Here is a 21,113-nt window from a genome sequence, read left to right on the forward strand (position 1 = left end):
ACCAGAGACCTTTTAAGTCTTTTACCTATAGTTTTCTACCTGCTGATGTATTTAAAGACGGTGAAAAATCTGTGTAGAGACAGCGTTGTCTAGTGACAGCCCAGACTCCCTATAGCTGCTGGTGTGTGGTTTTCCATGTTATTAACAGGTTGCAATGGTTTGCAGCTTCTCCATTCTATGGTGGCTTCTAGAACAGGAGTTTTTTTCTCTCCATTACCTTTGCAGAACTGTCTTCTGAGAAACAAATCTGCTTGCACAATTCTTTTTGTCTTGTAAGGTTGGCTCTGTGGGTCTCCTGCAGTGACACTGTTAACACAACATGCAGGACATGCGCAGCCACACCGTGACTTCACTGTAGGTTTTCTGACATATGCATTGCTTCCCTCCCTCCACTTTTCCCCAGAGCAGCAGAGCAACCCATGAACTAGCTGGGTTTCTCTCTTTCTTTATTTGTTTTCCTGATGCTTTGTGAAAATAACTATTTTTTAAAGCCAGCTATTATTTAGCTATAGAATCTATGCTTGAGTAGTGTTGGGCCTCTGACTGATGGCAGACACAACTTGTCAACCTTTTTTTTTTTTTTTGTTATTTTTAGAGGAAGGAAATCTGTCTGGAGAAGAGAGAAATAAAAGAAAACTGTAACAGAGCTAACCTACCTTAATAAACAGTCTAAAACTGCTATGTTTCTTTCCAAACATTAAACATTTTCATTAAACACACAAGCAAAAAAGATTGAATTCCAGTTTGAAGTGACAATATGAGCTCAGCTGCAGTCTTTCTCTGCAGTGAGCAAATCTCATGTTGATTTTGGGGAATTTAATTTTCATAATTTACTGCAGAGTGCCTTTTCAAACAGCATTCCCTTGCATCATGCTGGCTGTATTTTGCTTGCTGTTCCTGATGACTTGATCCCCCCCCCCCCCCCCCCCCTTTCTTAATTATGCATATTTGTTGCATATTGCTTACTGAAAAAAGCATTTACTATTTGATTTTTCTCACTGTAATGCAGAATGAACTCAGGGAAGTCTTGGTACTCAGTGCTGATATTTGGTATCTTTGATGTGGAGCTTGGCCTTTCATTGCAGTGTTACTCTTCTGTATGCTACACCTATGTCTTTAACCATTAATAACCTAAATCTCTAAACACAGATCTCAGCTGTATCAGAGTATTGAACATATTTTTATGAAGTGCTAACTGCAGCTAACATTTATGGAGTTAAATGTAGTTTTGCTTTTAGGTAAATTAACCCTGAAATAAAGCAATATCAGAAAAAAAATCAAATAAATTCAAGAGCTGCAGCATTTTAAATTTCATTATTTAAATTAATGAGGACAGTTCCTTTCTGGATTGAGCATCTCTTCTAAAAGTGCTATTTTGTTGACCTGGGACAAACACGAATGTTAGAGCTCACTGTGTGTTCATACACCTTAGCTGTGCTGTGCTCTGTTCTCTGGAGGTTGGTTGCTCTTCAGAAGTACAAACAAGAGATTTTGATTGAATTTCATAAATACAACGTTGGTGTGTAAAGGTGAGTAAGTTACATCTGTGCAGTGAAGCTGAGGGAAATGGCTAACATTTAATTTCAATATCTGAAGGGGACCTACAGGATGGCTGGAGAAGGGCTGTTCAGAAGAGCCTGTAGAGGTAGGATGACGGGCAGTGGTTTGACTCTGGAGCAGGGCAGATTTAGGTTAGAAATAAGGAGAGGAAGCTCTTTATAATGAGAGTGGTGAAATACTAGAACAGGTTGCCCGTGGATGTGTTTGAGACTCTGTTTCTGGATACATTAAAGATCAGAGTTTGTGTGGCCCTGGGCAGCTTGAGCCTAGTTGGAGGTTCATCTTGTCCAACCCCCTAGCAGCCTTTCCATGGCCACATGGAGTCTGATCTTGAAAGTCTCCAGGGACAGGGCCTCAAACACACCTCTGGGCAACCTGTTCCAGTATTTTACCACTCCCATTGTAAAGAACTTTCTCCTTATGTCCAACCTAAATCTACCCTGCTCCACCATTGCCCTTTGTCCTATCACTGCAAGTCTTTCTAAACAGTCCTTTCCCAGCCTTCCTGTAGGTCCCTTTCAGATGATGAAATGCAGCTACAAGGTCTCCTAGGAGTTTTTGGTGTCTTTCAGTGGGGGCCTAATTGCATTCTTTCCTAACCAAAAGGAAGACAGCTACAAATACTTTAAGGATATAGTTCCCTGTTCCAGCAAAGTAGTGCAATATGATGTCATTGTAAGTTCAGCAGGAAATGTAGGTGACCTGAAGACAGTGTCTCAAAGTGGAGTTTTACCATCAAAGATGTTATCTATGTGAGATATGCAGTGGGTTTTGTATATTCAACAGTGCAGTTGTGCAGCTGCACTGTGCAGCACTGTCCCCTCTCTTTATGCCCTGGTGCTTCAGAAAATGACCTGAGAAAGTACTCATTTCAGCAGTGCTGAGCTTCCCCCAAATGCTATTAGGGACCTCAGTAAATATATCATCTTCATAGAATAACAAGAGGTTAAGCTGCTGCAAACACCATTTTCCCAGTTTCTGGTCCAGTGTCTTGTCAGCTGATATTACATGCTTGAATAGGTCCCTAGATGTAGTTTATCTGCCAAGCTACATTTTTATTATGCAGCTTGTAATAGGATGAACCATGAACTTTGCTGCAGACAGAGCCCCCATTTTCTTTGGCAAAACAAAACCAGCAAGGACAACGGTTCATATGGCAATATCTTGATAGAAAGCAGTGTGTATTAGCTGCAAGAGATTCTTTTCTGTAATGACTTTGTGAGAATCCTAGGCTTTAAATGATAGACTTCTCTGACCATCACTTACAATTATAACAAAAAAATGGCTCTCAAGGCAGATAAAATTAAAGCAGAAAGCATCTGATTTTTCTTTGCCATTCCAAATAAACTGAGAAGCTTCAGAGAAACATTTCATCCTGAACTTCCAAGTGAGTGCACACACTCAAATTATTATTTGTTTCTTTGTTTTCTCCCAGAGGAAGATTAATTTTAATCAACCCTTGTTGATTCTGGCATGAGGTGCTGGGCTGACCAAATGGACCTGGCCTTGGTTGTGTCTTTATGCTCCGGTTAGGACTGTGAAAAGCATCTGAGCTAGAAGAGAACTTGCAGTTCATTCAATGGTCTCACCTCTTGAATATTAAAAAAGAACCCTACAACTGAACAGTTAATTCAGTGATTTTTATCTCCTCATGATGCTGAGCTAATTGCATTTTATTCCTAAAATGGCCATGTAATGAGTCATCTTCCTGTAGCAGTCATTAACAGGGATAGGGACAAAAAGGAATTCTTGAAACAAATGCAATTTCACTTGGGTTTGCAGTTCTTGAAAACAACATAGCATTTTGGGGGCTTCTTAAGTCTCATAGCTCAAGTAAATGCAATAATTTGAGGTCATTTGGAATCAATAATTGAAGTAAGAAATGGGATCTCTGAATAAAGTTGAAAGTGCAAAAGTGATTTAATTGCTGCAGAGAAGGTTAGGGGTTTTTGTTTTGTTTTTAATGCAAAGATTCTTCCCTAAGCAAGAATATCAGTCATAAAGACCCTGAAAATTAGAGTGAGTAGGACAAGAGGAAGATATGTCCCTCAATGGAAAAGGCAGGAATATTTTGTAGGTAATATTTGCTCAGCTTTGGATATGAAAGGCAGTGCTAGCAATGCCCCAACATACTTGCTTTGGATGGTGGTGCACTACATTGCAGTAGTGACTGTTGCACTGGTGTAGAGCAGGATCATTTGTTCTTACCTACTTTACTTCTTTGTTCCTCCTTCAGGTAAATCAGAGCATTTCAAAGAATGCTTATGTCCTGTTTGTAGATATTCACCAAAGCTGTCAGGTTTTTTTCCAGAGTTAAGCCCAATGAAGCTAATTAAACCAGGATTTCCTTTAAAACAAGCATTTTAAGTTTCATGCACTATGTGGCACACGGCTGCTTCTTTTGGAGGCTTTTTTTTTCCCCTCTGCAAATGAGATTTGGAAATTTATACTGTAGTATTTCAACAACCATCATGAAGCTGTACAGTTGTTCTAACAATCAATTATGAATTTAACCCTCACCCCCTCCCCAAAGCTTTTAATGTAATGGCCAGTGCTGCCTTTACTCCACTAACATAAAACTCCAGTGTGAAATGTAAATCTTTCAAAAGTAAAATATTTGCACTGCCTTCATGCTTATAAAACCCAGGCTCCATGACACTGTCAAAGGTCTGTGATCAGCAGGAAAATATTCCTGTGCTATTCCAGTCAGCTGAAGATAGGAACAGCCCAGGAGACCATAAATCTTATAATGACATGAAAGAAAGATAAATTAGTCTCTTTGAACTCTTTTCTAAGATATGGAAGGCTCCAACTTTTATCTGGTTTTGGGATAAACAGAAACTGAGCAGCAGAAATTCATAAGCAATCCAGTGCATAGCTGTGTTCTCTTAGCTCACAAAAAGAGAAGGCTAATCTTAATCTTGCTGGCATTTGGAGAAAGATCTATCTTCTAGTTTGCACATACATTAGCCTTTGTTTCTCTCACATATCACCTTGACACCCAGCACAAGTTTGGAAGCCTTCTAAAGTCCAAACTAGTTATCTGGAAGTAGAGGTGCTGCACTGAATCTCTTGTGATATTTTCCAGGTGACTAAGGACTTTCTAAACATTAATTAAACTCCCAAGTTCTCAGGGAATGAGAGCCGATTTCTGCAATGTATAAGAATCAAGAATCAAGAATCAAGAAGGTTGGAAGAGACCTCAAGGATCATCGAGTCCAACCTGTCACCCTACACCTCATGCCTATCTAAACCACTGCACCAAGTGCCACGTCCAGTCCCCTCTTGAACACCTCCACAGATGGTGACTCCACCACCTCCCTGGGCAGCCCATTCCAATGGCCAGCCACTCTCTCTGTGAAGAACTTTCTCCTCACCTCCAGCCTAAACCTCCCCTGGCGCAGCTTGAGACTGTGTCCTCTTGTTCTGGTGCTGGTTGCCTGGGAGAAGACATCAACCCCCTCCTGGCTACAACCTCCCTTCAGGTAGTTGTAGACAGCAATGAGGTTTCCCCTGAGCCTCCTCTTCTCCAGGCTAAACAGTCCCAGCTCCCTCAGCCTCTCCTCATAGGGCTTGTGCTCAAGGCCTCTCCCCAGCCTCGTTGCCCTTCTCTGGACATGCTCCAGCAATTCAACATCTTTCCTAAACTGAGGGGCCCAGAACTGGACACAGTACTCAAGGTGTGGCCTAACCAGTGCTGTGTACAGGGGTACAATGACCTCCCTGCTCCTGCTGGCCAAACTATGCCTGATGCAGGCCAGGATGCCATTGGCTCTCTTGGCCACCTGGGCACACTGCTGGCTCATGTTCAGGCGCCTGTCAAGCAGTAACTACCATGGACTTCAAGATCAGTCCCACTGTTACTTTCTTTAAATAATGAGGAGCTTTATGATCAGTCTGTTCACCCAGAGAAGTGTTTCTGTAAAGGATCTCAGCCAAAGTGGGCGAAAACTCTGCATTTCACAAAGATATCAGCATCTCTTTACCCGAGTGTGTAGATTGAAGTCTTTGTTGTGCTGGCCTGTACCTTGTGGTAATCATCAGTGGACTCTTGCAGGACTTCATTTTTGCTGTCTGCTTTGTGCTAATCAGCTCCTCTCAAACTGGTATAATTTGGAGAATAAGGGATGCAAGTATGAACTCCCTGTGAGCACTTAGGGAATCAGCTTTCACTTTGAATGTGTTATGCTGAGGTGGAAAGGGAAGACAAATGTCTGAAAAATGTTAGTGGCTTTAATTTCAGCTTCTGTTTTCAGTGTTTGACATGATTAACAATACATAATACTTTGTTAGCAGTATCTTAAATCACCTTTTGGTTGTGGTTGGTTTTTTTTTCCTTTTGAAAGGAGGCAAAGGATAACTTTTGGTGAAAGTGAAGAACAGAAACCCCTTTTGTAGCAGACGAAGTGTCAAATAAAAAAAATCAATCAAATCTCTGTTCTAGGCCAGCACTTTTATACCAATGAGACACATCTCATTGGTGAGCCAAAACTACAAATGAGGCATAAAGCAGGATTCATGTCCAGTAATGAGGTGCAGAGAAATTTCAATTGATTGTGAGTCAGGGGAAGACAAAATTGTCTGAAATACATTACACCATGCGTCCTGCAAGGTGCAGCATCCACTGTATATTGAGCCTGCCTATAGCAATGTGTACTACAAGTCCTCCTCTGCTTATTCCACCAGAGTATACCAGCATTCTGTTCCTGTCAGGGAATGCAGCTATTCCTTCAGTCAGAGAAATGAAGGCTTGGTTAGGCCTTTTCTAACTCTGCTTGCCCCCTTCCATCCTAATTGCATTGCTTTAATACCTTAAAAAGTATTACCTGTACATTCTGTACCACAGGTACATGCACAAAGGTGTATATTCATACTATAAGCTTTAGGGTGTAGAGCTGTTTCAGTCAACTCTCACTCTGAGGGAAATGGAGAACTTATTATAGGACCCAGAATTTGCAGGCATTATTTTGTGGAGAACACCAGCTGCATTTCTCCTGTAGGAAGCCTACTAGTCCTGCAGAAAAAACAGATGTATTTCTCATGTAGGGAGCCTACCAGTTCTGCAGAAAACCCAGATGTATTTCTCTTGTAGGAAGGCTACCAGTCTTGCAGACATGAAAAAAATTAAGCAGCATGTATGAATTATCTTAATTCAAACTAGGATCATAGTCTTGCAGGCTTAAAGAAGGTATTTCTATGTTTATTAGGCAAATAGGTGGGGTTTTGTTTGTTTGTTTGTTTGCCAAATGCAATTTTTGCCACAGTAGCTTTTTTTTTTTTTTAATAAAGATTTTAGGGATTTTAACATGGGAGATCTAGCATCAACAGAAAAGTTGTTAGAAAACATTCAGATCCACAAAATGCCTGGAATGTATGTTGGGACAATGCATGGGTAGGAAAAAGGGAGAGAATGTGCCTAGCTGGATTTTTTTTCTGACGTGGTGTCAGAACACAGCCAAGGCAGGAACTGGAAAGCGCTCTCAGATCCAGCAACAGAAATGCCACCACAGAGTTATATTCCTGTCTCCTGAGTAAGGTACTTAGACAAGCATAAGAGTACTTCATTAGACCTATTTTTGGACACTCATGCAATTTTTGCTCATGTGAACTTTTTTTTTTACATGCTCCTCTTTATTATACAGGAAGAAAAAAATTGGTTAGGCTTTTAAACTGCTCTCCTTAGTCATATTGGAGTGGAATGAATTTGGGCATCTATGTTAATAACTTCAGAGAATGATTCAGACAATCTAAATTCATCCTCTGAATTTGCCTCAAATCAATAACACCTTCATCTCTGAGCACAGAATTCCTTAAGCAAGAAATACTTAGAAATGCCCAGATCTGAGGCAGGAGCTAGGTGCTGGAGCTTTGTTGTAGACCAGAGGAAAGCCATTTCCTAGTTGTTTTTATGGACATGTCATGTTCTTTATAATATTAGCAAACCAGCAAAATCCAAAGTGCCTTATTCCACCTGTGCTGGAAAAATCCCCTCAAACTCAGCACTCTTCCATTTTCTGTTTTTAAGTAAGAAGGTGCAGCTTAAGCTTTTTCTCTGTGTTGTGAGGTGCCCTAGCAAAAGAAGCTTTATTTCACCATGCAAGATGTATATGTTGTGTAATATATACACAAGAGTGAGAAAGAGAGAGATAGGAGAAATAATTACAGATTTCATGTACTTATTTTCAACTATTCTATGCCTTGTCATACTTAAGTAAAATTTTTTGTATTGCTTGCAAGGGAATTCCACAGAGAGGTTTGGAAGCCATAATCTGTATCGAGTTAAGGAAATAAACCAATAAGTCAAAGTTATTCACTGTAAAGATAGCATAAAAATAATTACACAGAGAGGGATACCTACTTCTGAGGGACACTTTCTAATTCAGTTCAAGAAGTAGTGCTGTTGTAGTGTATCATCATAAATAACAAAAAGGATTCAAAATGGTAATTTTCATTGTTTCCCTTCTCCAACTTAAGCTTGGAATTTTTTCCCTGTCTTACTTACCCTGCAATGTGCTGTTTGTATGGTCAGTGCCAGTTTTTGTACGTGTCCATATGAGGCCTGACAGCAGGATTCCCCAGCTGAACATATGGCATATTTCCTGCCATTGTGTTAGCTGAGTTTAAAAAGAAAATACAGATTTTTTTTTTTAACATCAAAATTGTTTGTAATAAATGAGTCACCTAACATTTAACTTTCAAAGACTTCCTTTTTTTCCTTTCATAGATTGTGAAGTTAATGATGCCATAAATGGTTAGAATAAGATAAAATCTCAGCTTCTGAGTGTTTTCCTTGTAAAATGTATTCTTTCCAAGCTAATAAGGGTGCAGCTAAAGTCTCCTGTTTAACTTGCTTGCCACTCTTCAGAATTAAAGCCATACTGCCAATGGATGATGATTAGTCCTTTAATTTACTTAAGACCATGATGAGACGCAGGGCAATGAATTTCTTGGCTCATCACAGAACTTCAGCTTACTCGACTGGGGACAGTTGGCACTTTCTTGCTCAGGAAGTCCAAAAGTAGATCTGGAATCTCCCATCAAGACGTGGCCTTTTGGACTGATGTGGATTATGCTCCTTGACTTTCTTGGGAAACTCTGTATGTCAAGGTTAATTTTGCCTTTTATTAGAAGATAGACATTTGCTGTCCTTCCCCCCCCCCCCCCTTCCCACTGTTGATGACATTAGTTCTGAGAATTTTCAGAGCTGGGCATATTCAGGTTCCAGTAAAGCTGCAAAATGTAAACTGACAGCTTATCTTTGTATTTTATCCTGGCTGTAAGTAGATTAATCAGAGCATGCTCTTAACCATTTGAAGTGTTGTCATGCTTGCTGGGGGAGCTCCTGGGTGAGGATGGGTGCACAGGCTGCTCCCACTGGCACCACAGCAGTTCCAGCATTCGGGACCGCGCTAGAGGCACCGCGCTGAACTGCGCTTTTGGGCTTGGAGCTAAAGACTATTGGCATGCAGCATTATCCCTGACTGCCCTGGAATTAGGCTACTAAACAGTTGCTGCTACAGGGAATGGTAGTTCAACAGATTTAAAACAGCAAAGTTCTATTACCTTCAACACAGCAACTGAGAGTACGTTGGGGTTCACACACCTCTTATCTGGAGCACTGGCTTTATTCCTATCTGGAATCTGAACCAGATCACTTAAGTTTTATTTCCTGAAGTGTTTAATAGATAATGTACTTCCAAATTTTGTGATGCTTAACTATTTTTGTAAAGCTCATTCTAAGATTAATCTTTTTCTTTTCATTATTTGATATTGCTACTGGTAGATCAGGAGATAAACTTTGAGTCCTTTCTGCATGGGATACCATTAGCAGCAAGTCCGATGGAAACTGAGGAGTGAGGGAGTTAAATAGAACAGAGAAAGGTGGTTCCATGAGCCTAGAATGGTATCTTATGTTTTTCTATCTTATTTCTTTTCCTATTAACTTATTTTTTTCCCACTTAAGATGTCAATAATGTTGCTGTTCCTTGACCAAATTCTGACTGTCTTTCTACTGACAAAGTCAATGGGTAATGGCTGAATTCTAGCCACCCTTCTTCAATGCACATTGACTTGAGTCTTTCTCCTTGTATGAGGATGCTAATTTTTACACAGCTTGCTGGAATTTAACTATTTTAATATTTATACACCTATGAAATCAGTCTCCTCAAGCATGTTAATCATGACAGTAGATGGTGGTATGGACAGAAGTTCTTGCCTTAAATTCTGGAATTCAGACTAGAAGGGGAGTACAGATTACTATTAAACAGTTAAGTGTGAGGAAGGCAAAGACAGACATTAGAAAGAATGAATATGAATGGAGTGCCTCAAAAATGAAACTAAGGAAACAGGGAAATGTGGAAGATACTGAGGTAAAAATGCAAGGAAGAAAACCCAATATTTGATGGTTGAACACAAGGATGAATTTACTTTCTTTCATGTTACTGTACTTTGTTAGTGGATATTTTCTGTAACAAGGTTTTGTCTCTTAGCTGGAATTTCAGTATCTTCCATCATAGACCTGTGACCTGACTACCAGGGAATAAAATCAGTATCACTTTTCCATTCCCAATGAATGTTTAACTCAGTGAATTAAATAGTTCTTTCAATATTTAATTGTTTTACGGGAGAGAGAGACCAGCCTCAACAGCAAAGACAAATTCCCTTTGGAATAACCAAGAAGGTGTTGATGAGGATTCTGTGGGCATACTTGAGGAAGCCAGAAGAGAAACTTGGAACTCAGTTTTTGATGTCCCCAGACTCTGTTCTCCCTGCCAGACTTCCTGCCATAAAAAGAAGGCTGTGCTTTGAATGACTGCTCAGGCACCAGCTCAAGAAGAGGATTTGTTAATACAGTGCATGGACAGAGGCTGATGCTTCCCTGCAGCCTGGATTTAGGTACTTTTATCCTTTTTGGGATTGGGTTTTTATCTGCATCCCTCTCTATTATTTCTTATCCTAGATATTCAGGATGCTGGCTTCTGTGGCTCCTACTTCTACGTGATTAATTTTAGAGTTGTAGATTGTGCCTTAATTTGCTAAACTTCTCTTGCAAAACTCAACCTTTGGACATTGATGTGGTGAAATAGAAATGAACGTGTGCCTCATCCCAAAAGAAAAGTCTGGATTCATTTCACTCAACAGCAAAGTGATGTGTCCATCCTTGAACTTAATTGAAGTTAGTCCTCTAGAGTCATGCCTCACCTTGGAGCAGCAGTTTGCTAATCTGACCCAAAATGAGTAGTCTTATAACTGGTACTAACATGGCACCATCCAAGGTACAAGTCCACTGTTACCTTCCCTGTCTGAAAAGCATTTCAGAGACTTTCCCTTTTCACAATGACAATACTTAAACAATGCCTTTGTAAGGGCATTGTATGCTACCATCATACAACGGTAGCAGCATTACAGGTTTTTATGTGCTATTAACCAGGGAGTTTTATTTAGTGTCTAGATGAAAAAAAATACTAAAAAATAGAGGCTTGACTTTCAGTACATTTTAAAAAAGACCCACTCTTGCCCCCAAACTCCAAGTGATTCATCTCTCCCATTTTATTCTGTGATTCCATCAAACTATGCTTATGTAATATCTAGTAAATGAGAATGGAATTGAATCCAAAATTATGCAGGATAGTACCTTTTATCAGAGAACAATTTTTGGCTTATGAGCTGTAATGTATAGCTTGAAGGAGGTTGCATGACTTTTCATTGCTTGAGCTACAGCTTTCTGTGAAATGCCTTTCCTGTATAGCTTTAAGTAGTGATGGCTGTAAGTAATGATTCAGATAATGTATTTGTACATATTGCCAGCTTTCTTTGTACAATAGATTTATCTTGAGAGCTTTCTGAATTCTGAAAACAGAACTCAAAGAATTTTAATTTATACTTGAAATGGAAAGGTTTTATATACATTGAAACTATCCATATATACTTGGGAGTTTTCTGGAATAACTTTTCTTCCAAACTACTTGTAGCTGGGAGGGGGGTAGTGGTGGTGGTTTATTAAGATTCAGCTTGGCTAGAGAGATTGGTACTTGTATGGGTATCAGTGTAGCCTGGCTTCATGAATCCAGTGATGCTTTTGCAGGCTTGTCTTTCCATTTTGAAACTGCTGCCTGTCATGCCAGGTAGTTGCTTAGACTATCTGGTACTCATTTTTCCCATTCTCTGCATCATCTTAAAGAGGTTTGGGCTCTTGTCTACGAAATCCTTTCTAAAAGTGCTATGAACTTTAGTGTTATGAAACTGTAATCAGCAAGAGAGAGTGTGTGTGTATGTGTGTATATATATATATATATATATATATATGCAAGTATAAACACACAAAATACCATAATAAAAATCACTGTTAAAATGATTTGAATCAGGTTGTCAGATGTTAGGAAGTGCCAGGATCAGAAGTGCTTGAGTAGAGTTTAAGTAGTGTTAGGCTTACCTGGTTGAAGTACACAATTAGTGGCATTTTGAAAAATGAAGCCTAGGCATGTAAGACCTCTTTGTCTTCTAATATGGGTGTTGGAGGATGTAGAGGGAGTGATCTAAAGAAAAGGAAATTTTGAGCATAAGGGAACATAAATTCCTGTCTCTTGGAGAATTCTTCCATGAGGCTTTTAACCTGTAAACGCTGAGGGTATAATTTCTTAAATCTTAAAAATGACACTAAATTGCTCTGTCCTTCACCACAGGAAATCTCTTAATGTGAAAAACACTGAGCTGTAGATCAGTAGCTCACTGGCAGGACTGACAGAAAGAAACCTTGTACCTTCACTGTTTTGTTCTCAAGCAATATTAGTCTACAGGAAATAGATTTTCAATGTGGTTCCGCAGATGACTTTTGATTGTCAGTTCCATTTTGGTTCTGAAAGGATGGGTACTTCAGTGGGCACAGCCTGCTCTGCTCATGCTCCTTTGTTCTATCTCCATCTACTTGCTAAGCTTCTTTTCTTTCTTGATTCTGCTCAGCTCAAATGATTACATGGAGGTAACTGAGAAAAGACCTTAGTAATAAGTCTACTTGAGAGGGACAACACAATGTTATAGGCCACATAGCAAATATGGGAAGGAATTGTCCATTAGCTAATGGGTCACTTGGAGAGCAATAGAATGGTCAGAAAAGAAAGGCAATTCTGTTGTGTTTGTCCCATTTATTTTTTTTAATAAGAAAATCATATTTCTAATCAACAGGAAGTTCAATCTTGATGAAAATTCTAGGTATAAAAAAAAAGCATTTGCAAAAAACCTGCTGAGTTCCCTGCTAGTAACAACTATAGAGTATTTGCCTTAAAACTACCCTTTTACATTTATCTTTTCTGCATTAAAGGTTTTAATTACCTGACTATCTGCATGAATAGTCTTCATTCCTTACAGCAGAATTAAATGAAAAAATTAGACTTTTAAAATCTGTATCTCACTTTGTCAGTAGTTTTATTACAATTTTACAGGGGAAAAAATGATGTCATAACTCCCATTTTAAGTATCTGAAAACAAAGACACAGAAAGGTGAATGTCCAATGTTCAGACCTCGGTTACAGCTACAGGAACATTGTGGCTTTGAGTGTTCACAAGGTACACAAGAAAATGGTGATGTAATTGAAGCATAGGATAAAATATTGGTCTTGTTCCTGCCCTAGGGCAATGTTGGATCTGGACTGTAAAGTGGTGCATATAAGAATAATAATTATTTTAATAACTTGTAACATTTTAAGAGGATGATTCTGTTTCTACCCCGAAAATGTCTTCTTGATGGAATGTCTGTAAAGGCAAACTTCCTTATATATAAACATCAATTCTCTGTAATGGAGGCAAGGTGATTACCAAATATTAGCTTTTCACTTTTATTATGGCAGGTTAGCCATAAATACTCATTAACTTCTACTTCAGGATCTCACCAGTTACCACCTCCTGCCATACTCATAGCTTACTTTTTACCACAAGCAGTAATCCATTTTTCAAGTACAAATGTTTCCATAATGCATAGTGTGCTATAGTTAATAAAAACAAATACTGAAAACTATTTTGTGTAGCACTTTGTAGGCTTTCATATGAGTTTTGGGAACAGTCTTATTAGCATATATTGTTTCAATTAGTTTTACTATTTTTTTCCTAGTGTTTGACATATGTGTTAGTATTGAGTCTTCTGTATCTTTTACAGGGCTTGGAGATGAATTTATTCCTTTTTAATTTTTTTGTTGTTGTTGTTTCTGTTTGAAAATATGAATTATAGCTGCCATCCTTCTGGCCAGAGAAGCCTGGATGGGTACTCCCTTCTGAACACATCAATACAACATTTTAATTAGCTGGAAGGTTGCTTATTCTCATATCTTTTGGGATTAAAATCACTTTCAGTGGAAGAGCTTTAATAATGGCCCTTATTTTATGTTGGTTTATTTGGAGATTTTGTAATTAGTGCTAAGATGTTAAAAGCTGTGGATAGAAAATGAGATATTAGAAGGAAAATCTTTTTAATTGCTATTTTTCAATTTGGCAGTGGTAGGGTACACTCTGATTGTTATGTAATGCCATCCTCTGGCACATGCATGGAACAAGAAGGTGAAAAACGTGGTTTGTAGTGAGGGATACTTATTTTCTGTACACTTAATGGCATTCACTCTGCATATTATGCTGCAAAACCTCGCTTTTGTATGCTAGATGATTGATTCTGCTTCTTGCTCATAGAATTCCTATCCTATATATACAGGAGACATGAGCTTCTAAGTGGGTTTGCCTCAAAGCAGACAGGTATGAAGCACCTAAAGAAATAACTGATTTTGCTCAGAGCTATCATGGCTGATTCTGTGCAATAAACTTTTTTAAAAGGCTGATGACTTCTTATTTCAAATGCATCTCTAATCCAGCCATTCCTTTTAAGTGAGTGTGGAAGTTTACATTGCTTTGATGCTGTATGTGAAGTGCCTAAGGAAGTAGCTACATGTGGGAATGTGTAGTGTTTGCTTTGGTCATGTATTGAGATTACATTTAAATGTTTGCACTGAAAACCTCTTCTCTTGTGTCAGGCATGGTATAGTTTCTCAGATATGAGCTGAAAGGTCTATTGTCACAGCCTCAGTGCTTACATGTTATTTGTTATGTGAGGAATATTTTTAGAGTGGTCCTTTCTTGTAGAGCTGCCTTTACATTAAAAAGACCTACGTATATGGTCACCGATGTTAGTCACTTTTACAGGGGAGGGAAGGAGGAGGGGAAGATGCAGAAATCCTCCTCCTCTTAGACAGTAGTAACAGTGTGAGGATGCCTTGCCCTCATTTTTTTTTTTCTTTACTTCTGAGATTTTATTGCTGGCAGCCAGATGTGCTGAAACTCCTGACGACAGCATCTATTCACTGCGTGTTTTTAATAGGCTTAGAGAAATATGAGTAGAGTACATGAAAGCAGCTCAGCTTCACACTTCAGCTGGGAATGCCCAAAAAGCTTACTGCTGGTTAGAATTCTTGCCTCAGTCAGGAGAGAGCTGCACGGGTGCTAAATCTTCTACGACTGAATTAGAAGAATAATGACTGTACAATTAACTATCAGTCCCTGCTCATTTAGTCACAGTTTTTACAGAGATCAGGAGAAATATGGAACTTGATTGGCATGTTTGCATTTGATGGTGTGTGCAAAATAGATGACTTTTAAGACAGGTGGCGAAGAAAAATAGAAGGGAAAGGAAAGAGAGAAAAATGCAATTTGAGACGCTGCGCCAGGTCTGCAATTCTGTTTTATCTCATTTCCATGGGGTTTTCTCATCCCCCCCAAATATTTTACAAAATGATCTTTTTGGACAAACGTTGAACAACACTAGGTGAGTAGAAATGAAATGTTTTTGCCTTGCCGTTTCTCTGCTTGTGCCGAGAGGAATCTATTTGCATGTATTTCAGTGGTGTACTTTGATAACTGCACTCTCTGATATGAATATTGGTGTGGGAGCAGTGAGGCTCTTCTGTTGGTGCCTTTCTGTTTTATGTAAGGATTTACATGAGAACTCAGTCTGCAGAAATAAAGGCAGCAAAGGTAGAATAAAATATTTAAGATGGTTATGTACCTTTCAAATACATTAGCTACCATTAGAAGCTGGCATTACTAGCTGTAATCCTTAGAGCATATGAAATATTCATAAACAAATTTGTCTGGGAAAATGATTTCTGTGTGGCTGTGGCAGTGAAAGGATTAAATGCTCAAAGATGTGTATGTTTAACTGTACATAATTTGCTGGGAGATGTAAATTAGTAGTCCTGCATACCTTTGGCAAAATAGGCAGAAAGCTGTTTCTTGGTTTTAGAAGACTTAGGTTCTGCCTGTGATGATCTTTTTAACTGGCCAAATTACAGCTGATCAGTGGACGCTTTGCAGCAGCTCAGTCAGCTCTGTAGGCTGACTGTGAGCAGCTATTGTTTTGTGGGGATTAAAAAATGATAGGGAGAAGTTGTTTATTGGTGTGAGACAGATATTTAATTGGTTTCTTAGGATTTTTGATTTTGGGGAGGCATGCTATCATACTGATGTTTTCAACTTTTTGATGCTGCTGTTAAATATTAACAGTAACAAAGATAAAGAATTTTGTCTAGAAGAGTGGGAGTACAGATCAGGGAGAAAAAAGAAAACCTTGTAGCTCTTTTCACAAAGAGGGTGCACTGATGGAAACATTCTGGAAAAAGGGTGGAAGTAATATTGCAGAGACTATATCCAGCATTCTAATCTTCTTCTCTGTATCTGTGGGAGAAATCCATTTTAAATGGGATATTATTTCTTAAACACAGTGATATTTGCACTTAATACTTCACAAAACCTTGATCATTTTATTTCACAGAACACTGTAAGAATTCTCTCCCTTACTGCTGGTGTTTCCTTTATATATTTTAACATTTATTTAATGCTACTGTTTCCAAGTTTTGGTATCTTGGTTCAGAATTTCTAATTAGGTGTGCACAATTATGGAGGTAGCTTTAATAATCATGACTGGTTTAGATAAAAATGAAATCTGGAGTCAATGAGGTTTTGGTTTTTTTTTTCCTTGCATCCCTTTGCTGTACTGTGGAATCTTTGAAGCTCTACAAAATGGAGCAATAATTTATGTATTACCAGCTGTGATCGTAAAGCAGTGCATATTTCCAAGAGCATAGTTTCAGGCCTGCAGCAACCAAGAAAGCCCTTAGCAACTGTTCTCATCAGCTACAAACCAAGCGGTGATTCTCAGGTTTTGCAGATCGAAATGCATGCTCTTTGGATTTGGTTTTATTTATTTATTTATTGAGCTACTTATTTATTTATTTAGCTATTTATTTATTTCCCCCCACAGATAGATGTGCATGGTGCTTTTACTTGTGTATTTTCCTTGTAAGTCTCTGGCAGAAAATGCACCTGGTGTCAGTTTCAAAGCAAAAGACCATCAGGGAATTAGTGTCGCGTTTGAAATGTGCCTGAGATTTAGAATTATATTTGTTCTAGAAGAGTGGCAAACAAGGAAGGATTGTTAAGAAATCCAGTCTCCTACTCTTATTTAGAAAGAGATCCTATATTTCTAAGGAGCAATGTTGTGTTTTTTCTAGGAGCCAATTTTGGCCCCAAGAAAACATTGTGTAATTGTAAACAATACGCAGTAATAATCTGAGAGACCTAGGTCATGCTTTCTGTGTCTCTCAAAGTTAGAGTTAGTTGAAAGTTTTAAAATGTTATTTGGTAAAAAGATTTTGTCTTCTTAAGTATTTTAAATCTGATCTTGATAAGAAGGGCTTTGAAGAAGTCATCTATTGAACAGCCACTAAAACATTCCTGGTGTTTATTTTTGAGGCTAGTCCTTTTATGTAGTCTTATTTATTAAAAAAAAAAAATCTAATTAATGTATTTGTTAGGTAGATTTTTCACTTAAAGCATTGCACCATTTGCTAAAAAAATAATTGTTCATGCATTAAGGAGTGTGGGAAGAAAATAAAAAATACCTCTAGCATGCAAAAGGTTCTGTTTTGAGGTATAATGTGATCTATCTCTTCGGACTTTCAAGTTCAAAATTTTGTCAGACTACAAAAGGATGATCCTTTGGGTTTTCTTTTTAAGGTTTTTCTTTTTCTTTTCATACCTAAAAAGCAAGAGTTGAGTCCACAGAGATAACAGCTGACAGCACAGAACGACTAGCTGCTGCTTACATGAAGTAGTAATGTGAAGAAATGCGTTTTTCGTTTAATGCAATAGGTTAATGCAGACTAATAGTACAGTAGACGATGGAACACAAACCAAAAAGTCATAGGAAGCTAGGTGGTATGCACAGAACTCTAGCTGAACATATGTTCCTCTTGATTTTTCACATCATCTGTTCTTGGAGTCCCTCACTTCTTCTGGAAGTTTAGCTATTCTGTGATTTTTGTTGGATGACAGATGGTTATCTCACCCTTAACTGTCTGGTGTTGTACCACATCATTAACAGGAGTGCATCTTAACCTGGGGTTTATTGTTCCCTACAGAAACCTTACATGAATTGGGGTTTTGTTTGCATATTTTTGTGTACAGGGAGATGTTAGCTTATGGTTGGACTTGATGATCCTAAGGTCTTTTCCAGCCAGGTGATTTCGTGATTCTATGATTTTTGTGCTGCAGGAACTGAAGTGACATTAAACTCCTCGTGAGTTAGGTTATTTTACCGTTGAAATGGCTTTACCTATGCAGAGCTTCTGCTGGAGGAGTGCTGCAGTTTAGTCCTCCTTTGCCAGCTACACAGCAACATTTTGCTGTAAGATGCCATCATGAATGTAAAAGAGACAGCTGGTTTACTGGGCCTTCCTCCTAGTCCTCAGTGTCTGTATCTGACATTACCAAGTCTAGTCAACATTCCAGTAAAAGAATGACTTAACCTCAAAGCTGCATTTCACCTGTGCTGGGGACTGCAGCGTTATCTCCTGTGGGATAGGTTACTTCCTAGTGAAAAAGAAATTACCTCGTGTAGAGAAATCACAAGAATTGTTTTGCTTTCTTAGCACTTGGCTAATAGCTTGTTGGTGGAAGAGAATCTTTTCTGAAAATGTATCAAGTGCTTACATGGCAGCTGAATTCTAAAGTATCATCTAAAGGAATTTTGGCTTTACTGAAGTCTAAATTTTTTTCTGAGAACTTTCAGTGATGTAGTTCTTCCTCAAATGACTGAAGACAATGATGTAAAGTTTTGAAACGCCTTAAAATCCCCTTAGTTATAAGCTGGATTTTCTGGTTGCCGTTCTTCATTTCAAGTTTAGTGTACAAATAGTGTGCTGTCAGATGCCCTGTTTGGAGCAGCATGCTCTGTGAAGTCACAGTTGCTTTGGGCAATATTCAGATTAACACATCAGCTCATAATGGTGAGTATCCTTTGTGACTAAAATTGATATGAGCTGAAGAGAAGAGTTATCAGCTGAGTTTTACCATTGCAGGACATGCCACCAGCTTTTCTTTGGGAATGGACAGCAGGGGATTTACCTACAGCTGCTGTCCCCCCCCTCCCACTTCTTTGTTACAGCTATGGGAATGGGAACTTGTTGTCTAGACTGGCCACACAGGGGCATAAGGCAGCTAATAGATCCTGCCCAAAAACAGCACAAAGGTTGTTCACCAATTTTCTGTATAGCAGAAACTTAGGAATGGTCCATGTGTTGAAATTAGACACACTAATTTAATTTAATTAAACCCCAGTGTTTTTAAAGGTTCTTAGGACTTTTCACTTTTTCAGTCCCTTGGTAAGCATCTGTTACATAAATACTTTTGGTTTCCAAAAGGTTACTAAAAATACCTAATAAATTAGCCTATTCTTGAAACCAGATATTTACACAGCAAATATAATTTTTGGGGGTGGGGGGAGAATGGAAAGAAAAAATTATTTTCATGATTGAATTTTGTACTTTGTTTCCTAACTAGATCAATGAACTATTTATTAATGCTCTGTTTTATAAAGAAGCCATCACATGATGTCAAGAATTACTGGCAAAAGACAGATATTATTTCTCATGGTGCAAGAAATGATTACTTTGACATTGAAGGGAAAAGATCATTTTCTTTTCCTTGTTGGGAAGCAATTTCATCAAGATATTTCTGTAGAAGACGTTTGAGTTTTTTCCCCTGACTCTGAATCAGTTCAACTTGCTATGATTCTGAGACTATGTTGCATTTTCAAATATTATTAGTCAAAGACCTAAGAATAGAACCCACACTGACAGCATTAGAACTGAGAGTCTGTTGTCCATATTATGACATGCAATAGTGAATAACTGAAACTGCCTCTTTTGCCTTCTAAAAACCAGCTTGTCTGTAACTACCTTTAAAAATTTAGTTTGTTGGGAATTTCACATCTGCTCTCTTTTTACCTCCATGCTAGATTCATATGACCATGACATTTACAGCTGAGATGCTTTCTCAATTGAAAAGCCATGCAATGTTGGAAAAAAAATCAAGAACTTTCATTTTTTTATTTCTACTAATTTTTTTTTCCTTAAAGGCCTAGCAAAGATATTTCCTCCTGTGGTGCTTAGCTGTTTGTGTCTTGCATCAGACACAATTAGAATTCCAAAATGAAGCTAACACCAGTACTAGAGTTGGGGCTGTTCAGCCTGGAGGAAAGAAGGCTCCACGGAGAACTTATAATGGCCTTCCAGTACCTGAAAGGGGCCTTGGAGAAAGCTGGGAAGGGAATTATTACAAGGGCTTATAGTGATAGGATGAGAGGGAATAGCTTTAAGCTTGAGGAGGGTAGATTTAGACTGGGTATTAGGAAAAAATTATTTACAGTGAGGATGGTGAGAGACAGCCCAGGGAGGCTGAGAATGCCCCCTCCCTGGAGGTGTTCAAGGCCAGGGGTGATGGAACTAGATGATCTTGAAAATCTCTTCCAACCATAACCATTCTATGATAGATACCTATATAACTTCAGAGAGGTTAGCTATGTCAACTCATCCTCTTTTTTCATTCTAAAATTAGAGACATAAATCATATTCAGGTGACTCTCTCTGCAGATATATATATTTAATGAGCATAAACACGATGGGAAGGCTGGCTGGGATGGCAAGTTGTATATAGAAGGCAGAGAGGGACTCTGCATTTCATCTTTTCTGCATTTTTGCTATGCATCCCTCTCATGGAGCACTCTGTGTCCTCTTTGAACTGTGTGTATCTAACACCACCTGTCCTTTGCCCTTTGATTTGCCACTTTGGACAAAAGGGGCAGAAGTACCAGGAGGAGGCTGTTAAACCTTCTCATCTCTCTGTTTCACTTGGAGGAGGCCAATGAATGTACTAACTTGCCCTCAGGATATTTCTTTCTGAGAAGTTCTCTATTCCATCCTGCCTTGACAGCTGTTGGCTTTTAGGTTTGTTTTATAAATCCCTGTTTCTAGCAAAAGGCATCTTTGTAACATCCTGCTACAGATAGTTTTAGAGAGAGAAAAGGAAGAGATTTCCTTGCAGAACCATTTCCCTTCCAGTCTCTTCCAGCTCTGGAGAGAAAGACCTTCTGTTACTTCCACCTCAGCTGGTACAGATTTAATAAGGTAACATATGCTTCCTCCATGAATCTCAGAGAGCTGTTGATATTTGCAGCCATAACA

At 38.6% G+C, this 21,113-nt stretch overlaps 1 protein-coding gene across 37 annotated transcripts in view; it reads left to right on the plus strand.

Annotated features, from left to right (window-relative positions):
- RIMS2 (regulating synaptic membrane exocytosis 2) overlaps window positions 1-21,113 on the plus strand; it is a 387,973-nt gene that overhangs the window by 109,592 nt on the left and 257,268 nt on the right. For 14 of the 37 annotated variants that reach the window (XM_054385561.1, XM_054385575.1, XM_054385579.1 and 11 more), the window contains exon 1: window positions 15,237-15,358. The exons of the other annotated variants lie outside the window; for them this stretch is intronic. In XM_054385561.1, the coding sequence (XP_054241536.1) occupies window positions 15,237-15,358 (122 nt within the window). Of the gene's footprint in view, window positions 1-15,236; window positions 15,359-21,113 lie in introns of those variants that run through there. 37 annotated transcript variants of the gene reach the window in all.

Source organism: Indicator indicator, chromosome 12 (assembly GCF_027791375.1).
Source record: "Indicator indicator isolate 239-I01 chromosome 12, UM_Iind_1.1, whole genome shotgun sequence".
NCBI classification, from domain to species: Eukaryota; Metazoa; Chordata; class Aves; order Piciformes; family Indicatoridae; genus Indicator; species Indicator indicator.